At 41.7% G+C, this 22,778-nt stretch overlaps 2 protein-coding genes across 3 annotated transcripts in view; one reads left to right on the top strand and one right to left on the bottom strand.

Annotated features, from left to right (window-relative positions):
• The window catches only part of PLEKHD1 (pleckstrin homology and coiled-coil domain containing D1), a 346,726-nt gene that overhangs the window by 49,420 nt on the left and 274,528 nt on the right, over positions 1 to 22,778 (top strand). Inside the window, exon 14 of one of the 2 annotated variants that reach the window (XR_014490706.1) lies at positions 9,172 to 9,720. The exons of the other annotated variant lie outside the window; for it this stretch is intronic. The gene's annotated coding sequence lies outside the window, so the exon portion shown is untranslated. Of the gene's footprint in view, positions 1 to 9,171; positions 9,721 to 22,778 lie in introns of those variants that run through there. 2 annotated transcript variants of the gene reach the window in all.
• CCDC177 (coiled-coil domain containing 177) lies at positions 10,058 to 12,988 on the bottom strand. The gene has a single exon (XM_083368676.1). The coding sequence runs from the start codon at positions 12,912 to 12,914 to the stop codon at positions 10,905 to 10,907; it is 2,010 nt and encodes a 669-aa protein (XP_083224802.1). The 5' UTR covers positions 12,915 to 12,988; the 3' UTR covers positions 10,058 to 10,904.

Here is a 22,778-nt window from a genome sequence, read left to right as displayed (position 1 = left end):
AAATCTATGGCACACATGCCAGAGGCGGCACTCTGAGCCCTCTCTGTTGGCATGCGTGCCGCCACCACCAGCAGCAGGTCCATCATGTCACCACCGTCGCCCAGAGCCCCGCCCAGCACAAAGGAGGCAAAGCGGCCAACTAACAAGCTTGAGTAGAGATGGTAGAGCAGAGGTTACCAACCATTGTCGATTGGTGGACTGGAAGAAAAGGGAGGGGGAAGCATTGTACATGTGTGTGTGCGTGCATGCATGGGGCCGCGAGCATGCACGAGCTGCAAATGTGGTGGGGCTAGTGCCTGCATGATACTCACTAGCCCTGCCCTGTTCTTACGTGGTACAGTGCCTTGTATCAGCGCCTTGCAGCATGGTGGCCCATTTTTGCACCCCTGGTTTTTCCATGCCAGAGGTGGCACTCAGAGATGCCTCCCTGCCCCCCCCCAGGGCACCATAATGCTGATGTGCCCCTGGCACTTTGCAATAAATAAGTGGGTTTTGGGTTGCAGTTTGGGCACTCGGTCTCTAAAAGGTTCACCATCACTGGTATATGTCAACCATCTTTCTGGTTTATTGGCAAATTCAAAATGCCTTTGTTTTATTCAATTCTATTTCCACTTCCTGATCAGTCAACATAGATAGTTGTTGGCCTAATGATTTAATTTGGTGCTGGCTCTATTAATATTCTATGTTAAGTATTTATATTCCATTTTTCTTTTTATTTTAAGAGGTTGATGGATCCAAATCTTGTGCAGCTGCTCCTTCACTTTTTCTATGGAATTCAGTCTAGATCTTCTTTCTTGGTATGTGAAGAGCATCTCTTCCAATTTATCCCAACAAAATGGAATCCTTTTCTTTTTAAAAAAAAATATATATGTCAGGAAAGCATATACTTTTCTTTTCCTTGGGATTCTAATGGCGATTTCCTTCAAAACAATTATTTCTACATTATCAATTTGCAATTTAATCTTAAAGCAACAGTCCAAAACTTATTCTCCTTTTTACATCAAATTGATTTCTGTGTATTCAATCTGATGATGTTCATGTATACATCATTTTGGTTAAGATAGTGATAACAATGAAATAAAAATTGGAGTGGTAAACTTATAAGTAATTCTTCTGTTGCATTTCTATTTCCTAGGCCATATAGTCCAACTATAATTTCTCCTTACAATTTTCAACTTTGGCTTTCCAGTCTACAATCACAAGCAACATATCTTGCTTGCATACTCAGTCCATCATCAGTTTGGACTTGACAATGAAACTTATTAACCTTCTCTTTTTCTGCATCAGTTTGTCATGGTTCCAGCAGATGTTACTCTTCAAAGAACTTTGAGGCATTGTTTACATTAAAGATTCTTTATTCAAATAACATGGCATTGGCACATACATGGTAGAAACCAAAATCTGAATTCCCCTCCCCTGAACACGTAGTATCAAAGCACAATTCCCTCCTCCTATTGACAGTCAAAGATCACATTCTCCAATTATTTTAAAATGCAAACCTTCCCTCCAGTTGCCTAACCCGCCATTCCTTATCATCTCTTATTTCAAACAACCTTGAAGAATACTCTACTGCGATGTTGTTATGTCTAACTAATCCCCATACACATTCTTCCCCGCCCTGTCCCCCCAGCATAATCTAATTTTAATTCTAAAAGTAAGATACAGGTTAAAGAGAAAATGGCTGCATCTTCATTAGTAGCGTTGACACAATGTTTGTAACATAAACATGCATAGCTATCGTATTGATAGGTTAGTTATGAAGTCTAATGGAAAAATATATAATTTAAATTAAAATGTTGCAGCTGTACACCTGCAGACATAAAGAATATTACTTCTTTTTTCTTTTAGTTTGGATATTTTTTGTCTTTTTATAAAAAAGTAAATCATGTTCTGGTTTCCCATTGTTTAAGGACAGCTTACAGGGAAGTGATATTTCAACATTTTATATCAATAAGTGAAAATAGAAAAATTAGCTGTGTTAGATGGCACAGCAGTACTAGAGAATAAATTTCAAAGACAAAGCTCCCCAGTTAAGCTAAGGGCAAGATCCTTATTATTCCAAGGAAGATTTCCATGAACTGCCTGAGGTTTTGTTAATGATTTTTTTAAAATATTCTGGTCTTTACAAACCAACAGCTTTTGTATATGTCATATTTTCACATCTAAATTATAAGGAAAAGGTTACCTGTTTTTCTGTAAGGAAACATTAAATAGCAGTAAAAGATCAAAAATTGAACAACCAGTGAGGGTTTTTGTGCTAGAGGGAATTTGATTAACAACGCAGTGCAAGACAATTGGGATGGGCAGAGCTAAAAAGAATTGGATGAATACATTTGGATCAAAGGGATAAATCTTAGGTTACTATAGCAACAATGCCAACAGCCTTACCATAAAGGCATCAAGCTTTTGAAAAGCTAAGCAGGAAAGCTTCATGTGTTGATATTTTAATCTCTGGTTTATCATTTTTTTTCTCTTTGTGTTGCATGTCTGTTTTTATCTTGTGTACTACCCAGAATCACTGAGTTGGGAGGCCTATGCATTTGATTTATTACATAAATAAGTGCATGACTGGAAGTATATCCTGCTGAAACCAAATAGCAATGTAATTTACTTCTGGATAAAAAATAGCTATTTATTTGTAGGGTACAGAGTGGCTTTTTCCAAAGGAGAGGAATAGAAGAACAGCACAGGGCAATATGTTGCACAGTACATGTTCTGCATCCACATATTGTTTCCAAACTTTTGTTTGTTTTAACCACTCTATTTAAACTAGCCACAGTGTTCTCGGTCACTCACAATGCTAAGGCACAAGATTAACCATGGTCTGTACAACATAATGTTTACGTTCACATGGACAACTAAGCCTCATCCAATCATATTATAGATCACAACTCCCAGCCTAGCCTGATGGCATTTACAAGCCCGTGCATCTAGAGATCTCTAGATGGGGGGAAGGCTATTCTCACTGATGCTCCGGGCCCAGGCAGCGGCACCATCTGTTCTTCTTTATTACCATGCCAGACTATTTGAAAGAAGTGCAGAACAGCTGCTCTCAGAAGCCTTTGTGGGACCCCAAGGGACAATAAATTCAAGCAGGACAAAAGAGCAGCATTTGCTCTTGGTTCATCCCTTTCCCTACCCAACTTCTCCAGAATGGACCTTAAGTGTGAGGGCAGCATGTTTACTTCTGTTTGAGCAAGATGTATTTCTTTTCCTATTGCCATTTGAGGACATATCACACACTCGTGCTACTGGTTATAAGCAGGGGTTTGTAAGAAGTAAGACTGGTACAAACCCTGATTTATGGGAATGAGGGAAGTCAGCTCCCCAGAGAAGGAAATATTAAAAAGGGCAGAAAAATGTATTTCCTAAAAAGAAATTGAAGAACCAGGAAAGCATGCTCAGTTTTCTTAATAGTCTCAGGTCTCCTTCCCCCTAAGCAGAAAACCAGTTCTATAGACATGCAAATGTGAGCCATCAAGAAGGTTGGAGCCAGGAGGTTAGGTAGACAAGACTTAACATCTTCTACATACTCCAGCCCCAGGGAGGCAGGGGCTGGGACATACAACCAGCAAGATTCCTAGAAAGGCACACCTAGATTCAGGACACACAGGAAATAGCTCCAAACAGGAACTAGAAATAACTCCAAACAATAGAGTCCAGGGGGTATAAAAACCCACTACCCACATGTGCTCAGTCCTTTTTTCTGGATCCATCTTCCTGTCTGGCTTTCCTCTGCAATAAACTGTAACCCTCTTCCCAAAGCAGTCACCATGTTGTTTATCCCTGGCTTGGATGAAACTATGATGAAGACTTTTCTTCCAACAGGAACAAAGGGCATAAATAATTAGCCCACTAAGCTCCCTATCAGAACTTTAGCCTCTCAATGTGCGATGGTGCAAGATTCTAAAATCTGTAGAGTAGTTGGTGTTCCCTAAGCTTGGTTGTTGGTTTGCAAACGTTACATTACCTGACTAGGTGAAATCATCATGATGCTTATTTGCACTGATAATGTTACATAGCTGGATGAGGAAATATCTGGAAGCAAACTACCAGGTTTGAGAGAACACCAAGGATATCACAGTTCAACCCAGATATTCTCTTATGTTGGATCTGTATTATCTGTCAGAGAAGATTTGCTTTACAGTATAACTAAGCTGCAAATGAAGTAATGTTTTATGTATCTTTAGTCATATCTCTTAGTTTCCTACCCACCCAAAAACACTTACCTGATACTCTCAAAATCTTACTGGTTTTGTCATTATATCTTTTGGTGACAGTCTGCCTTATTTAAAATCTAAACAGGTTGTTTTAATTTTGAGGATATGGGAAAACCAGTTGGCCCATGAAACACTGTGCATCCTTAAGAATAGCAGTGAATACCATATTCACTTGAACTCCTAACATTACCTGGTTGGATGATGAAACATCTGCAAGCAAACAACCAAACTCAGAGACTACCAAGGACTCTTCAGTCCAGATCTGAACTACGTATACTCTCTTCCCTTGGAAGCACATTATAACCTATATTTCATCCAGCTAAAGATAATATTCGCATTTTATTTCACATCTTTTTGCCTTTCTTGTTTAGAATTTACCTGTGCTTTATCTTTCTAATAACATGTGGCAGCCACAGAAGCTTCCTAGATGGGAAATGAAACTTCCAGTGTCTTCTTTGAATCAGCATGTCCTGTTTATCAAAAAGAGATTGTGTGTGTGTGTGTGCGCGCGCGCGCTCAATAACGTCCTTATTGCACCAAAGAAAGCATGATAGAATGCCTATTGCAGTTCAATGCATTCATACTCTAGCAAGCATAATGAGACACAATTTTTACTTACTTTTATTAAATTGATCTTCTGATCTAAACAAAAATTACATAACATTAACTGTTGCTGCAAGTACCAGCAAGATGCAGGAGGTGGAAAGGACTCGTGGTCCTTTGGAAGCTTCTTATAATGAGGGATCCTGGGAATTAGAGATCATCAACATCTGAAGGACCTTATAGCACCAAGCCGTACTTTCATATTAAGTATCAATTTTGTATAAACTCTTCCTCCAACATGGCTTTAATGCTGACAGAATATAAAATAATAAATGAATTAAACATTCTAATTGATGTTTGTTGCCTCCCCCCAAGAGACTTCTAAATGGAGCATCCAGATTATTTTCATACTCATTTCACCACCTGCTTTGTGCAGCTACACAGGACAATGAATGCTTGAAGAGTTACTGTACTATATTGAGTTTGTTATATTTCCTTTCTCTGCAATTGCAGAGGTATCAATCACAAAGGATATTTGCTGCTGCTGTGGTAATGAATGTATGCACAAAGTATATGAAAATGCTCTATAAAGATACACAAAATTCAAAATTAAACAAATAAAACAACATCATTCATAGATGTCCCAAAGATGCTTTTTCAAAAGACAACTGAACTTGCTTGTTTTTCTTGGAAGACATTTCGCTTCTTATCCAAGAAGCTTCTTCAGCTCTGACTGGATTGTGGTGAATGGCAGGATTTATACTCCTTGCAGACAGCTGGTCATTTGCATTCTTTTAGCAAATCGTTGAGGCCACTTGGAGGCTTATCTGTGTCGTCAGGGTCACCAGAGTAGTGCAAATGGGTGTGGAGCCTTCTTGGAACTGCTGAAAAGACTGTGTTATAGACTGGAGATACTGTAGATGATGTTGTATCCGCCCCACTCTGTTGAGAGAGGGCTGTTCAATTTTGACATAGATGGCCTCTTTGACCCCTCTTTCAAACCAGTGGTCCTCTCTGTCCAGAATGTGGACTTTGCTGTCTTCAAAAGAGTGGCCTTTGTCTTTCAAATGCTGATGGTCTGCTGAACCTTTTCCTGATGCGTTTGCTCTCCTATGTTGTGCTATGTGTTTATGAAGTAGTTGTTTTGTTGTGGTTGTTTTGTTCATAAATGTATGGCACAACATAGGAGAACAAACCCATCAGGACCGACCAGACAGTTATAGGTATCTTTTTAAAAAATAAATAAATATAGCCTTTCAGATAATTACTTATATTTATTTCTTTTTTATTTATTTGATAACTGCCCATCACAACAAGTGACTCTGGGTGTTGTACATCATTATTTATTAGAACTAATCATTGTTAGTTTCAGAAGAGAAGCCAAAGGATGGATATATCACGTAATGGTCTTGTGTAGCATATTATTGCTTTTCATACTGCAGGATAAAAACTAGTGTGTGCTTGTGTGTGTGTAATGTGTGTGTGTGTCAAAAAAAATTGAATATCAGATATTTTGTCCTGGCCTTGTAAGAAATTTGGGAGCTCTTTAAGTGGTTCTTATTAGATTGGTTTGGGTTTCATATTATATTCACGTAAGTTAATATAATTTTGGAAAGAACAGTAATAGTTAAAGATGTAAATGTGATGTTAAACAATATTCCTAAAATATGGATTTTTGTTTAATGTGGCTATTCATCTCAAACAAAATGACTTTGGATGGTAGGTAGGAAAAGAGGAAAATTAACAAGGAATAAAGAAGGTCTTGAAAAGCCTCAATATTGTATATCTTTACACTTTCACTGTCCTGCAGAGCTTCACAAAGCAGATGGCAAAACAAGAGAATAGAAATAATCTGGATGCTCCGTTTATAAGTCTCTGTGGGGGAGGTTACATCAGCTAGGATGATTAATTTAGTAATCATTTTACATGCTGCCAGCATCAATGCCATTCGGAGGGAGGGGGGAACACTTGATAAAACATGGTACATAACACTAAAATAGGCACTAAATGGTCCTAAACTCAAAGTAGTAAAGGAAACCAATAAAAAACAAAACAAAAAGATAAAATCCATTTAGTTTCAATGTGAAATCACCATAAAAGACAACTAATAGAGTAAACTGTAACATGGTGACCAGATTAAAATATACTGCTGCTCAACCATCTGGGACTTCACTCCTCCAGACCCCACAACCTGGGAAAAGAGCCAGGTCTTGACTGCCTTTCTAAAGACTGCAGGTTCAAGGGCAACCACATTTATTTTTATTTATTTTATTTTAATTCCATTTATATCCCGCCCTTCTCCGAAGACTCAGGGCGGCTTACAAGCTTAGCAGTAGCCTTCATTCTATGTATATGCCTGCTTATTAGGGCTTTCACACACACCCCAAGCGGCATTATTACAAAGTCAGCTTAATTGCCCCCAACAATCTGGGTCCTCATTTTACCTACCTTGGAAGGATTGGAAGGCTGAGTCAACCTTGAGCCTGGTGGGATGCGAACCTGCACTAATTGCAGGCAGCTGGTGTTACTTAGGGAGGCATTAGCCCATTGCTCCACCAAGGCTCTCTTGGGGGGGGGGGTGGAGGTCCCAAAAGTAAAATATCAAACACACATATGAGTTTTAGTTGTAGGTAGATGAAACAGCACATAAGGGAAGCCCACAAATTCTTTCCATGGATGCAGAGTTGTGAATGAAATTTTGCCTACCTGTAACAGAATTTCTTCTATAAAATAATGCATTTTTGTATCCTGGTGCCCTCTGGGTATGTTAGACTTCATCTCTCATAATTCTCAACTATAGTGTGTTTCTCACACTGACTAGGTATTTTGGAAAATGAGGTCAAAGTATCTGGGGAAGAGGAGGTTGAAATAGAAACCTCTACAATTGTCTGACTTCAAATGCCCCAGCAGATTTTATTTATACTATACATATATACCATAAGAATGCATCCCCATGAACTTGCAATATTCTGACCAGCTAGAATGTTCATGTTCTAAGAAACACTTCCTTTTGCAGTATAAGGCTTGTTGTTGTTAGCTGCAAAGTCGTGTCCGACCCATCTCGACCCCATGGACAATGTTCCTCCAGGCCTTCCTGTCCTCTACCATCTTCTGGAGTCCATTTAAGCTCACGCCTACTGCTTCAGTGACTCCATCCAGCCACCTCATTCTCTGTCATCCCCTTCTTCTCTTGCCCTCAATCTTTCCCAGCATTAGGCTCTTCTCCAGTGAGTCCTTCCTTCTCATTAGGTGGCCAAAGTACTTGAGTTTCAACTTCAGGATCTGGCCTTCTAAAGAGCAGTCAGGGTTGATCTCCTCTAGGACTGATCAGTTTGATCATCTTGCAGTCCAAGGGACTCGCAGGAGTCTTCTCCGGCACCATAGTTCAAAGGCCTCAATTCTTTGGCACTCAGCCTTTCTTATGGTCCAACTTTCACAGCTTTGAAAGTATAAAGCTTATCTTGGTCTTTAATGGCATACTTAACGACCACTCTTCAATTAAATGTAAATTTGACTTAACATTTAAATTGAATTAAATCAAATTGAATTAAAGTTATGTTAGTCAATGTAGTTGATATCAGAGTTCCCCAACCTTTTGGGCACCAGGGACCGGTTCCATGGAGAAAGATTTTTCAACGGACTGGAGATTGCATGGTTTTGTGTGCTGCCTGCATCCCACAAATGGGGCTTTGCTTGTTTGTGCGGCCCAGTTGCTGACATGCCAGGCCCCGGTACCTGTCCTTGGACTGGGAGTTGGGGACCCTGGTTTACATGATTCATTTTTGATTGCTTAATAATTTGTTCCTGCATCAGAATACAGTTTCCAGCAGGTAATATTCACTTTGGGTCCAGGTTTAGGAATTTAAAACCAACAAACCTTATCCATTATGGCTCATTGACCAATCAGCCAGATATTTAGACTGGATTTGGAATTTTGAACCATCTAACGAGTCCTTCCCAATTACCTGGAATAAGCAAATGTTGTTTGATGGTCTTCAAGATATTGTCATAGGATATAAGCTACTCCAGCTAAATCTGCCTTTTGCCGTCATTAATATTTTGAATGCACTCAGCAAAATTGCAAATTTACACATTCTGAAACCCCCAAATTTTGTGTGAATACTATCAAATGCCATTTCATGACTATCATACCCTTTAAGCAACACAGTAAAATTATTTCAAAGATACCATTCAAGAAGCCTCCTTTTTTTTTTACAAAAGGTGTATCTGGCATATAAAGTTTCACGGTATAGCCTCATGATCCAGAAAATTACGTTTGCTTAGAAGGGCGGAAGTGTAGAGGTTTTTGATACATCTGTCAACTTTTAAAGGAATTTTGCTTGCAATATTATCCGTTTCATAATAGTCATTTTTAATACCATACTATGATGCTTATCTTTAAATCCAGGACAAGATCGTTTTATTCTCCCATATCCATATACAGATGCCAATGGAACTGGCAGCTGGAGATTACTTTCATGCTGGCAGCAGGAAAGCAGCATTTTGTTTCCAGATAACCCAACCAGCCCTGTCCAATACTTCAGTGCTGGTTCATTCTCATCTCGCTTCCAGCATCTGATGCCTAAATCATTGCCTTATTTAGAAATGGGGCCTGCCCTGGAGCTTTTAAAGCAAACATCTTCTGAACCCATTCCCCACCATCCAGTCAGAGCTGAAGAAGCTTTTTGGATGAGAAGTGAGACATCTTCAAAGAAAAACAAGAAAGTCCAGTTGCCTTGCAAAAAAAAAAAGGCATCTTTGGGATAACTACGTCCTGGATGACTGAGAATCTCCACAGACAACTTCTGAACCACAGACTTACAAGATACCACTTGCATAGTGAGATGTTCTGATTTTAACAGCTAAGCAGAGAATAATTGTGATTTATTTCTGCATAGAAGAGTTTTCATGGGGTTAGACATCATTAAGAATATTCCACAATTAATAAATTGTGCTTGCCTGTTGAGCAGGAATGCTACAAAACATACCAATTCCAAGACATGTTACTATATTTTGTTATTAGCATCAACTGAGACATCCTTGTCGTACAGGTGCATTAATTATACAGTGTTGAGCTGATGAATGTATATTATTAATCTATAGGATTTTCATAGACCTTTCCCTGCAGTGTTATACTTATTTTCTATCAAAAAATGAGTGTTCTTTTATTATCCAAGTACACTATACTTGGAGCACATTTGTATGCAACAAGATAATGTTTTCAAGCTGACCCAATAAGTTTGGGATAATTATTGGCATACATCACTGCTGATAATAATATATATAAGGCTTACTCTTTCCATTGTAAATTTTGTGAAAAGTAGATCTTGAAGACCTAGGTCTTCCCCCAGCTATTGAAGCCAGGATGTTAATTATGGAGCTTGGGCATTAGTCCATGTGATTGGTAATTATGGAAATTTAATTGGACCTTTGCTTATTTTGTTATCATTTGGTTTTAATAGAAAACCTTGGGTTTTTTCCCCCTTTGTTACCTAGAGTTTCTTTGGAGAGATGGACAGCCATATTAAATGGATTAATACATAAATAATAGTTAATGAAAGGGACTGTATAAATGACACTTTCTACACATTTGCAATTTTATTGGAACAGGTTTTTTCCACATGCTTTCATGTCCTGAATCAGAATTTCAGTTTTGTTTTCAGTTTTGTTATTTAAAAGTTACAAGGCCTAGAGTTTCCAACAGCAAGGATAAATAAAGTGCACCAGATAAACTCTTTTCAAATATGCACACATATAAGAGACCAAAAGTTCCACTGCAGAGTGACATTCAAATTAAGACTCAGATATATCAATATGATAATACTTCATTAGAATTTGAAGGAACTGAAATGGCCCTTGAGGAGGGGAAAGAATTCTTATATAAAACATACATATCTTGATTTTATTCCATGGAAACAGTATTTTAGTCAACAGAGGAAGGGATGCATATTTTCTTTGTATAGATAGTTGCAACTTTTTTTGAATAAGTATAACAAGAGCATTTGAAAAAGGTCTATGAAGCATATGCCCAAATTTCTGTGCTCCATAAAATAATAAAGTTTAAAAAAAAATATCTCCCAATTCTGACAATAGGCAGCAAAACAGAAATCCCCACTGAATCCCAAATAAAAAAAAGACAATTCATTTTTTAACGAGGCTGGCCTGTAGTTGTGCCTCAAAGGCCATCTTGTCAAAGGTACGGATGTTCATCTCTTCCCGGACTTTTTCCCTCACGTGGAATGAGGCCCGAGCCACAGACCTTGCATTTTCCAAGACATTTTTTTTCTCCTTACAAATCTGTTCACTTCGCTCCAGCTTTTTCTCAATAGACAACAGGATCTCCCTCCTGCGGATATCTTCACACTCCTCGACTTTCCTCTTGTTTACTTTCTGCACCTTCTCCTTCTCCAGCCGGTTCTGCCCCACCTTTCGAGCTTTCTGCTGGACAACTTCCTCAGCCACCTGAGTAGCGTGTTGGAGCTTCCTCTCTGAAGCTTGAGCTAAGGCTCTTAAGTGCTCCTTCTGTTCCCGGTCTTGGCGCTCTGCTGACAGCTTGGCCCTCTGGCTCTGCAGGTCTTCCCGTTTGGCTCTCTCTCTCAGTTCCTGGTTCCTTTTCTCAATGAGATGCTCGTAGTTCTCTTGAGCTTTGCTCAGGTTCCCTTCCACGGCAGCCCTCAGCACTGCCCTCTCTTGGGTCTCCTGCTTAGCCAGTCCCTTGAGAATGGCCTCGTGTTTCTGCCTGTCAGCTTGATTGAGCAGCTTCTTCTTCTGAATCAGCTGTTCCTTTATAAGCTTCTTCTGGGCTGCCAAGGTAAGCTTTTCTTGCAGCAGCTGCACCTCTCGCACCTGGGCTTCTTTCTTGCTTTCTTCCTGAGCTTTCAGGTTGTGCTCTCGGTGGCGTTTCCTCTTCTTGTCCTCCAGAGCAGCCTTCTCCAGCCTCTCCTTCTTCGCGCACTCCTGCTTCTCCACATGTTCCCGCCTCTTCTCGTCGCCCATCAAGGTCTGTCTTTGCTTCACCTGGGCAGCCTCTTCCCAAGTATGGGTCAGCCGGCCACGTCGCTTCTCCAGCCGGGATTCCCACATCCGGTGGCCCTGCAGCAAAGCCCGCTGCTTTTCCTGCTCCTCCTGCTCCTTCCTCCGCTCTGCCACCTTCCTCTGCACATCCCACTGGAGGTGGGCGCTGTACTGCTGCTCCTTCCACAGGCTCTCCTCTTGGCGCTTCGCTATCATCAGGGCGGCAATTTTTCGGTCCCTCTCAGACACCTCCTTGAGGCCCTTCTTCTGCTTCACTTCCCTGACAATCCTCTCCAGTTTCTGGGTGGTTTCTTGGGAGTGGCTCAGGTCACTCAAGCTGAAGCTGCGACCCACCAGGGAAGTCATGGTGGCCACGTTCTTAGTCCTAGGCAGGCCCTGGGGCCATTTGTCCCTGCCACTGTCTCCGCTGTAAGAAGAAGAGGCCCCAGAGTCAGAGGAGGTCTTGGTGGAGAAGCCCTCTCTCCTCTTGTGCAGGGAATCCAGGGAGTGGCTCTTCTTGGTCTTGGGGCCGCTCAGGGGAGGAAGCGGAGGCCCTCCAGCCGCTTTGGGCTTGCCGGCCGGAGGGCAACTCCCATCGGGCAGAGTGCTTTTGAAGGCCGTCCTGGAAGCCGGGGAGGAAGGCAGGCTTCCGGTCAGTGCAGGCGTGAAAAGCCTCCGCTTCTCCTCTCGGATTATCCTCTCCCTTTCCTGCCGGCACTGCTGCAGCTTCCTCTGCCGATCCATCTCGTAGGCCTCATAGAGGCCGGAGGCGACGCGCATAGACCTGCCGGGAGCCTCCTTGATCAGCTCGTTGAGCGGCCGGGCCAGCAGCTCCACCGGCTTGACGGCACATCGAGCGCAGGCTTCAAGGGAGCGGGGACTGGTGAGCACGTAGCGGCTGCCTTGGGCTTCCGGGCAGTCGAAGTTGTACAGATCCAGGTGCAACATCGGCGACTCTTCGCGAGTTTTCTCCGGGTCTCCGACTGGAGGAGGAGGAGGAGGAGGCGCCGCTGCCGGAGGGGGTGCGGGGGGCTGAACTGCAGCCTCGGCCGCCGCGGAGGTAGCGGCTGCCGCAGCCTCTTCCCCCCCCGCGGCACTCCCAGGATCCTTGCCAGGATCCGCTACCGGATCCACCATTGTCTGGCTCCCTCCAGAATCTGCAAGAAAAGTAAGACAGTCACAAAGGACAGGCGAAAGAAATCAAGCGGGGGTTTTCTGCAAAATAAATAAACGAAACCAATCCCCGTTGTGCTCTGCCTCTCCATGCCCGCCGAAGGCGAGAGAAGCGTCGCCGCAAAGGAAACCAGCCTCTGCCGGGAGGGTTGCTGCAGCGGGGGCGAAAAGTGGGAGAAGCTCTTAATAAATCCTAAGGGGCTGAGCAGGTTGCAAATTTCAGGGGCCCCCCCTCCCCTCCCCTCCCCTCCTTTGCCATTCACTGTCCTGGGCGTCGTGATTGGCTGCGTCGGAAGTGCTAAGCCCGCCTCCCCATCATATGCACCCGAGTTGGGGGCGGGGAAAGAACCCCACCTTTCTTCTCTCTTTCTCTCTCTCTCTCTCTCTTTCCCTCCCCCTCCCCTAATAATTGTTGTTTTGCAGATTGAAGATTTAAGTTCTAGCGGGGCGGCTGGGCGGAAACGGCATCAGGGACCCCGAACACCTTCCCGATTCCGACGTGCTACCTTTCCCCCTAATTCTGGGTCCGCCCAGAGCCACTCGCTACAGCTCCCCCGATCTGGGAGCCGCAGCCTCTCTCCCTGGCCAATCGGCGATGCGGGAAATCCGTGGGCCCCCAGAAACGCCCCGATCTGATGAAGGGAAGCCGGGGTCGCATCGTTTGACAGCCTTCGGTACTGAAAAGAGAGCTTCCCCGAGGTTTCCCTCGCTTACCCACCCCTGCGGTCCCGGGAAACCTGCTTCAAACAGGAGTTCTCCCCGGCGTGTAGTTCACTCACCTCTTTCTGTCGCGGGGGTTTATTGCCTTCGTCCTCCCGGGGCGGGGGGGGGGGGGCTAGAGTTGGAGGAAGCCGTCAGGGAGCAGGCTGCAATTTTGGAGGGTCAGTTCAGGTATCCTGCGGCAACCGCGGCGGCGGCAGCGGCTTCTGCATGGCGCCCGGCAAACCCCGCGCAGTGTCTCTCCTGCAGCCCCATGGAAGGTCGCCGTTTGCTGGGGGTTTGGTTCCTCGGTCCCAAGCATTCCAACCAGCCCATCCCAGGCTGGAAGCTGGCGGAGGTCAGCGCCGTCCCATCTCAGCCCGGGAGACCCACCTCCGTCTGGCGGCTTACCTCGCAGCTCCTCCCGCTGACAAAGTCTTCACATTGTGGTTGGTCTTCCAGGGGAGGAGAAAAGACGAGTGGTTGGTCTTCCAGGGGAGGAGAAAAGGCGAGGAGGGTGGGGGGGGACCGAACAGCAACAAGCCCCCTGATCTCCTGCTTCCCGCGACACCGTGGGGCCAGGGAGGAGAAGGTGCGGGAGGAAGGAGGGGAAAGGAGGGTGTGGATACGGAGACGCTAAGCTCGGAGATGGATGGATCGCATCTCCGGCAAATGATACCTCTTCCCAAGGTTCACCCATCCTTGGTTTTGCTGGTGCATTCCCTTCCTCAAAATACAGAAATGAAAATTGCTCTCTGGCACTTTTTTTTCTCCTTCTCAATAATCCTTAGGACAAATTAATGGCATTTCTCTGTACTGCAGATGGGAACAAACAGGTTGCCTAAGGCCCCTTCGGATGAGTGGGATTTAAAGGGGTTTTTGCAGGTCAAAAACTTGCCACTGTGCTTCCCTCATATTTCAAGCACAGATCAAGAGATTAAGTTCTGATTGTGTCTGCATTATTTGATTGACTGTGGTTTACTGAATAAGCAAGAATTGAGCGGGGTTCCCACATACTGTTATAAATTATGATCTACAGAGTTACAGTGAGTGAGTGTTCATATAACAGTGGTAATTCAAAATGAAGGAAACTTAGTGTGATGTATAAACTTAATGGAGGAGGGGAGACTTAGCCAATCTGCGGCCAACATGCAGATAGTACACCAGAGCCCCCCCTTCTTTGATATAAAGTGGTACATTCCAATTCTGCTTGTGTTCCTCTTGTAGAAATAATCAGTGCTTATATTCCAGCATGCAGCTCAGTAGTTCAGAAAAGGATGGAGAGGTAATATCCTAGAGCAGGGGTGTCAAACTCAACTTCATTGAGGGCCACATCAGCATTGCGGTTGCCCTCAGGGGGCCAGGTGGGTATGGACAGGGTGGGCGTGGCCTACTGGGTGGGCGTGGCTAGAGTGTGTATGGCCTACTGGGTGGGCATGACCAGCTCTACATCGTTCGCATCAAGGGTGCCTATGGGGCCTGGGCAGGAGTGGGACAGATCTGAGGGTCTCTGGCAGAAGGAGGGTCTCTGGGCCAGGGCCAAGGCAGTGGGGGCCGTTCCCTCACTGTTTCCAGGATGGCTTCGTGGGCCACATGAAACCACTTCGCGGGCCGGATCTGGCCCCCGGGCCTTGTGTTTGACGTGTCTGTCCTAGAGAGACCATAGAAAGCCCTAGAAGCCATGGGAAGAAAGAACCTCCACTGAAGACTATGTATAAAATACATACATACACACATACATACATACATACATACCAGTGGTGGGATTCAGCCAGTTCACACCACTTCAGCAGAACTGGTACCAGCATCCACACAGAGAACCGGTTGTTCAAATATTTGAATCCCACCACTGATACATACATACATACATACATACATACATACATACACTGATTTAATTCATATAGGAGAATCTATGAAACAAATATGCTAGTACAGCAACACTAACATTTAAACATCCCATCAGGAGCCTGGAAAGGCATACAACCATCTGCCTATGGCAGGTCCAAGTTAAAATCTGCATTTTCCTGCCTTCTGTGAGCACGTTTTGGGTTACACACAGGGCTTTTTTTGTCATAGAATGCTCAGAACGGAGTTCCGGCACTTTTTTTGGATGGAACCTTGTAGGGTAGGCAAGGTGGGCTGTATGACATGTGTGAGTTCTGGCACCTTTTTCTTTTACAAAAAAAGCACTGGTTACAGACAAGTAGTATGAGTTGTTGCTGGTTACAGGAGCTGCTTAGATTTGGGGAACATGCCTTCAGGCATCTCCTTTATGGAATCCCAGTATCTTGGTGGGGTCATCTCATCCCCACTGGTGCTATTATAATATTGGGTTGTCCTCAGTAAAGCTATACTTTTGCTTATTTGGTACTCTAAACTAGGTGGCAGCTGGAGTTCCCAGAATCCTTCAGAATGCACAAATCCAAAAGAAATGGCTTTGGTTTGGAGGAATTAAAGGGATATAAAATACAATTTTTATCCCTTTAACTCCCTCAATTCAGCCCATTTTGGGTCCAGACTCCATGCATATTTATAGCGTGACCTTCACACCACATAAGAAATTTAAGCTGGCTCTTGACCCTCCATGAAGAGGAAATCTGTTGATCTAGGGGAGATGATGCATCTGAAATCCGGGGTGCTCTTGAGGCCCTACTGGGATTTGTTCCTTGGCAGATGCCTAGCCATTTTAGTTCACGGGTCTGACTTTAATCAAAGAGAATACCATGTGAAAAGGAAGTTGCCCTTGCAAAACTAGAAGATCAAAAATTATCTCCCATTTTCTGGAACATGTATGGGAAATGGGTGAAGTGTCGTTGAGAGGCTTCTACCAGCAGATCCAATGGTGAGGGATGCTGGGAAGTGAAAGGCAGCCGCATCAAAGGACCACACATTGCCTGTCCCTAATCCAGAGAGTTTAAGATAAAAAAAAGCTTTTAAAGAATCCTCTGGGCCTGTAGCATCCCATACACTGAGCACACTTCTATACAGCCACTAGGCTTGCCCTTTTCCCCCAGTGGATTGACATTACCATATTAATATCCCCATTTGCTGCTCTTTGGGGCTTGGGAGATTGAAATAAGAGTAGCACAGAAAGGCCACCCAGCTGCCTAACAAAGGAATGGGTGGTGGTGGTGGTGTAACAAGGAGGGGGGGAAACCCCACTGATGGGGCAGAGCAGTAAAGCCACATCACCTTTCCATTTGTTTCTGAAGAATGAAGGACCTTTGATAAAATACTAAATGCCTTACCTTCAGAAAGGAGGGGGAAAATCCCTGTGGGAAGAAGGAAATCTAAGGACTTTTAGCCAATGGGAAGCCGCCTGTCCTTCAACTCCATTACTTTTATGCATGAATTTTATTAAAAGCTACAATTAAAAACTAATACAAATTAAAATAATAAAAAAAAGAAAAATAGTGAAAAAATATAGGAAGAAAAATAGAAAGAAAAATAAGAATGTAGTAAAGAAAAAAATGCACAAATGACTTCCTATTCATCACAAGTATAAACCGTTTTAATATTAAAGGTAAAGGTAAACGTTCCCCCACACATGCGTGCTAGTCGTTTCCAACTCATCTCCATTTCAAAGCCAAAGCGCCAGTGCTTGTCCAAGGATGTCTCCATGGCCGGCATGACTAGACGCTAAAGGCGCACGGAACGCTGTTACCTTCCCACCGTAGTGGTCCCTATTTTTCTACTTGCATTTTTACGTGCTTTCGAACTGCTAGGTTGGCAGAAGCTGGGACGAGTAACAGGCGCTCACTCTCTTACGCGGCACTCGGGATTCGACCCGCCAAACTGCCAACCATCTGATCGACAAGCTCAGCGTCCTAACCCACTGAGCCACCACGTCCCTTGTTTTAATATTACTTTCTCTTAAAATACAACAAATGATCTCTTCTTCCCATATTCCATCCCTTATAGATAAACAAATCCTTAAAGCTGTGTCACTTCATCCTGATCAGCAAAAATCTATTAATGGACTTTTATTCAAATAATATTATTTATATGAATAGATTTACATTCATTAATTTCAGTAGTAAAACTCATCTTTATTCCCTTCAAATAATGCCCTAAAAACTTGATCTTTTTTAATTACAAAATTCTTCAAAGCTTTAACCATCTTCTTTTGTAAATTTTGTAAATCCAAGCCACTCTCCTGGTTTGTTATTTGTATCTTCCCTTTAATGATTAAGATATCAACCAGTTTGAGTTGTACTGTATGTCCAGCTACATCTTTTTCCGTATTATTCTTATAGCCTGCCACTTTTAAATCCACTTTCAGATCAGTCTCAGTCTTTTCTGATAAAATGATAAAAATAAAAGATGTTATTCCTCTTCTATAACATCTTTTAAACTTAGTGTATCAATAGAAGCAGACACTCTTAAAATTAACTTCTGGGTCCATTTTTAAAAATATCCTTCAGTATGTCTAATGTTAAAAAGTTTTACTTCATTCTGCCTTAAAAGTCAAATGTAAATGTTCTTTTCCTTAACTGCAATCTTTAATTCCTTTTGATTCCTCTTAATGTCCTTTTAAAAAAAGAATTAAAAACAAAACATTTTCCCACAGGAAATATTCTTACAGTTAGTTCCAAGATCTTATTTCAAATCCCTCTGGACACTTAGCTCATTTGCAACTTTTCAAAGTTCAAATCACCCTTTGTTGTTTTTATTCCAAAATATATTTTTTTAAGTCTTTAAACTTCTATTTAAAATTTATTTCATGAAGGATTGCAGGAAATTCACCCAGAGCTGTAAAGATTCCTAATGGGTGAAAAACAGTTAACTCTCTCTCTCTCTCTCTCTCTCTCCCTCTCTCTCTCTCTTCTCTCTCTCTCTCTCTCTCTCTCTGTGTGTGTGTGTGTGTGTGTGTGTGTGTCTCTGTGTGTGTGTGTATGTATGTATGTATGTATGGTTTCACCACTTTTAATATTATAAGCCACCCAAGGTTGTCTGTTGGCAAGATGGGCTGCAAACACATTTAATTAATAAAATAAACAAATATCATGCCATATTATAGATATACGATGTGCATTACCCATTCCAGAAGCCTTTTCCGGATAAACAATAGGATGAAAATGCTGTCATGAGCAGCTTTCCAGGCATGAACTGTATTGGTGATAACTACATTGAAAGGGACAATAGTATCACATGCAGTAAAACACCAGAATGTTCACAACTCACATGGTTTATAGCTTCAAGTGTCAATCCAGCTCAGGGCAATAGCTTAGGGTGATGTATACATTAGGGCTATTGTTTGAGTAGAGCTACCAGCACTGACTGTGCCATTCAGAGTCCTCAGGATGTATCAGCCCCTTAAACTCCTCACAAGCATCAGTCTATGTGAATGGATGCATTGTTGTTTATTCTGAGTAAGCAAAACCGGAATTTTTTTATACCAATATAAGTCCAGAAATGCTGTTTCTGAAAAGTGTTTTTTTTTTAAAAAAAATAAAAATACAGCATAAAGTTACTAAGGGTTTCTTTTTAAAATTTACAAGGCTGGACTTAATTATTTGGCATCACTAGAGGGCACTCACTGATCAGAAACCTCGATCATATTTAAACTTGGTATTTTGTTTTGTCTTTTTTAAACATAGAATTGGAGGCAATGACATAGAACCCTCTTCATTTTCCTCCACAACCACCACCTGGTGAGACATCTTTCTCTTAAAATAAGAGCAAGGGCAACAAATTCCAATGAATGAAATTACGCAAATGCATTTTAATAGCCATGTAGGGCAATTAAAAGACAGGGCGATGAATCCACATGTGGGCTGAAACAAGATAGTCCTTTAGGCAAAGTGAGTGAAATATCTTTCTTGTAAGTCCAGTTTTTGGACTCTGGTCATCGTGGTAGTTCTCAGAAGGGTAAGCAGAACTGCTCCTGTATTGGAAGCAGCACCTCTGGGAGGAAAGGGAAAGAGACAAAAGTGTTCCATAGAATCCTAGTGTCCCCCAAGGATCTGATGTGGTTCCACAGGAATCTATGAGAAAAAAGGGAAGGAAAAATCTTTTTTTTATCATTAGAACCACGATTTATTACCACGATGTAAAAGAGATGTTGGGACTCTAGAAAGAGTACAGAGAAGAGCAACAAAGGCGATCAGGGGACTGGATGCTAAAACATACAAAGAACGGTTGCTGGAATTGGATATGTCTAGTCCAGGGGTAGGCAACCTTGGATCTCTTATGACTCGTGGACTTCCAACTCCCAGAATTCCTTTTTTTTTATTGAAAAGTTTTAACATACAATTTTTCTTTAAAAATCCCCCCTCCCCCTCCCTTCTCCCTCCCCCCTACCTCTCCCCCCTCCCCCCTCCCCCCCCGACTTCCCAGAGCTAAATACAAGGTATATATAAAAAAAATCATAAACAACCATATACTAACAACTATAAACTCTAAAATCCATCACTCTCTAGCTTATATAGGATAAAACAAACCTTAGTAATATTAAATATATATAAAGAAACTAAAATAGAAAAAGAAAAAAAGAAAGAAGACTTATTCAAATGCTACATGAAACTTCTTAACCCTATACTTGTTCTGGATAAACTCAATCCATTTTCTCCATTCCATAATATAGCGTTCTTGCGAATGATCTTTCAAATAGGCCGAAATCTTCGCCATCTCTGCCAGGTCGTAATTAAATTCAACATCAACTTGGTGTCCACAACTGTAACATCTGTAATTATTCCCAACAAAAAAAGTTGCGGACAAAACTTTATCCTCTGTTTAAAAATCTTCTGCATGTTCCACCAGACTTTTATCCAAAAAGCCTTAACCTTTTTACAAGTCCACCATATGTGAAAATATGTTGCGTCTTCATCACCGCACCTCCAACATTTAGGCTGATAATTCGGATACATACTTGCAAGCTTTTTAGGATCTAAATGCCATCTATAAAACATTTTGTAAAAATTCTCTCTTAGATTTTGAGCTTGTGTAAATTTTACGTTCCTCACCCAAATCTTTTCCCACGTGTCCATTGTGATAACTTCCTGGATGTTTTGGGCCCATTTTATCATACAATCCTTAACAAGTTCTGTTTCTGAATCAATCTCTATCAACGCAAGATATATCCGTTTAATATGTGCTGGTCCCTGATTTCTAATTTGCTTTATCAAATTTTCATCAGTCATTGTAAAACCATTTTTCTGGTCTTCTTTCCACCTGGCCCGTAACTGAGTATATTGAAACCAGTTTTGAACAACCTCCTCTTCTCGCAAGAGGCTATATGATTTCAAACACCAGACATTTCTTTCCAAGCTTAGGATCTCCTTGTACGTAGTCACATCATGTTTGAAACCAGCATGTATATTTTCTATTGCGTGTTTTGGAATTGCCCACAGTGGTATCTTGCAATCTAGCTTATGTCTATACTTCTTCCAAACTCTCAACAATGCCTGTCTTAAAATATGCACTCTAAACACATTGTCTACCTTCTTGTCATACAACAAATATGCATGCCAGCCAAACAACAAATCGTGGCCCTCAAGATTTAATAATCTCTCTTGTGTCAAATTAATCCAATCACTTATTCCTACTAATGCAGCAGCTTCATAATATAGTTTAAAATTGGGCATTTTAAGACCACCTCTCTCACGAGTATCCTGCATAATCTTAAGTTTAACTCGTGGCTTTTTCCCTGCCCAAAAAAATTTATTGATACCTCGCTGCCATTCCTCCAAATTAGAATCTTTCTTAAGAATCGGTATCATTTGAAATAAAAATAAAAATTTAGGCAGGACATTCATTTTCACTGCTGCGATCCGTCCCAACAAAGACAATTGCAATTTTTCCCAACTCTCCAATTCTTTTTGAATTTTCCCCCATAGTTTTTCATAATTATTTTTATATAACTTTGTATTAGAGGGCGACAAAAACACCCCCAAATATTTAATCCTTTTAACAATCTCAAATCCAGTTAATCCTTCTAAGAGAGCCTTTTGCGAAACTGTCATATTTTTGGCCAGAATTTTGGTTTTCTGTATATTAACTTTAAATCCAGAAACCTTCCCATATTGTGTTATTATCTCCATCAGGTCCACAACAGAGTTCTCTGGCTGGGTCACTGTAACAACCAGATCATCTGCGAATACTCTCAATCTATAATCCTGATCTCTAATTTGTATCCCCTTAATTTTTTCCGAATTCTGTATTTTAACCAATAATATCTCTAATGTTAACACAAATAACAAGGGCGATAACGGACACCCTTGCCTTGTGCCCTTCTCAATATTACATGCTTCTGTCAGACTATTATTAACTATGATTCGGGCAGTTTGTTTTTGGTATAATGCCCTAATCGGTTGTAAAAAATTTTCCCCAAAATCCATTTTATCTAAAACTTTCAACAAAAATTGCCAATTCAATTGATCAAAAGCTTTTTCAGCATCTAGAAAAATTAGTGCCGCAGGGATCTGGTTGTTCCTTTCCAAAAACTCTAACACATCAACTATATGCCTCACATTATTTTTCATTTGCCTACCACTAATAAACCCCGTTTGGTCCCCATGAATCACCTGTTGCAGAACCCTCATCAGTCTATTAGCCAAAACCTTAGCAAATATCTTGTAATCTGTATTTAAAAGCGATATCGGTCTATAATTTTTAACTTGAGTAACATCTTGGTCTTCCTTCGGAATCAAGGAAATAAAAGCTGTTCTCCAAGACGGTGGCACCTTTCCCCCCCCTCTGGATTGTCTGGAACAGTTCCTTTAACGGTTTTATCATCTCTAATTGTAGATTTTTGTAGTAAGCCGCAGTCAAACCATCCGTACCTGGTGCTTTATCCACCTTCAATTCCTTAATTGCTGTAAAAATTTCTTCTTCTGTAATCAATTGATTAATCCTCTCTTTTTGTACTTGCGTAAGAACCGGGATGCTAGCATTCTCCAAATATATATCAATGTCTTTTTCATTAATCTTCTCCTTAGCATATAATTTAGAATAAAAATCCACAAAAGCATCCTTGATAAGGTCCTGTTGAAACACAACCCTTCCTTTATGCTCAATTTTGTCTATATTAGAAGCCCTTTGTTTTTTCCTCAATCTATAAGCTAACCATCTACCTGGTTTGTTAGCGTTGCAAAAAGTATTATGCCTGGCAAACCGCAAATTGGT

The sequence above is a fragment of the Vipera ursinii genome (genome assembly GCF_947247035.1).
Source record: "Vipera ursinii genome assembly, chromosome: 1".
Taxonomy (NCBI): Eukaryota; Metazoa; Chordata; class Lepidosauria; order Squamata; family Viperidae; genus Vipera; species Vipera ursinii.
Note: the sequence above shows the minus strand (reverse complement) of the source record. Positions and strands in the feature narration are given on the sequence as shown.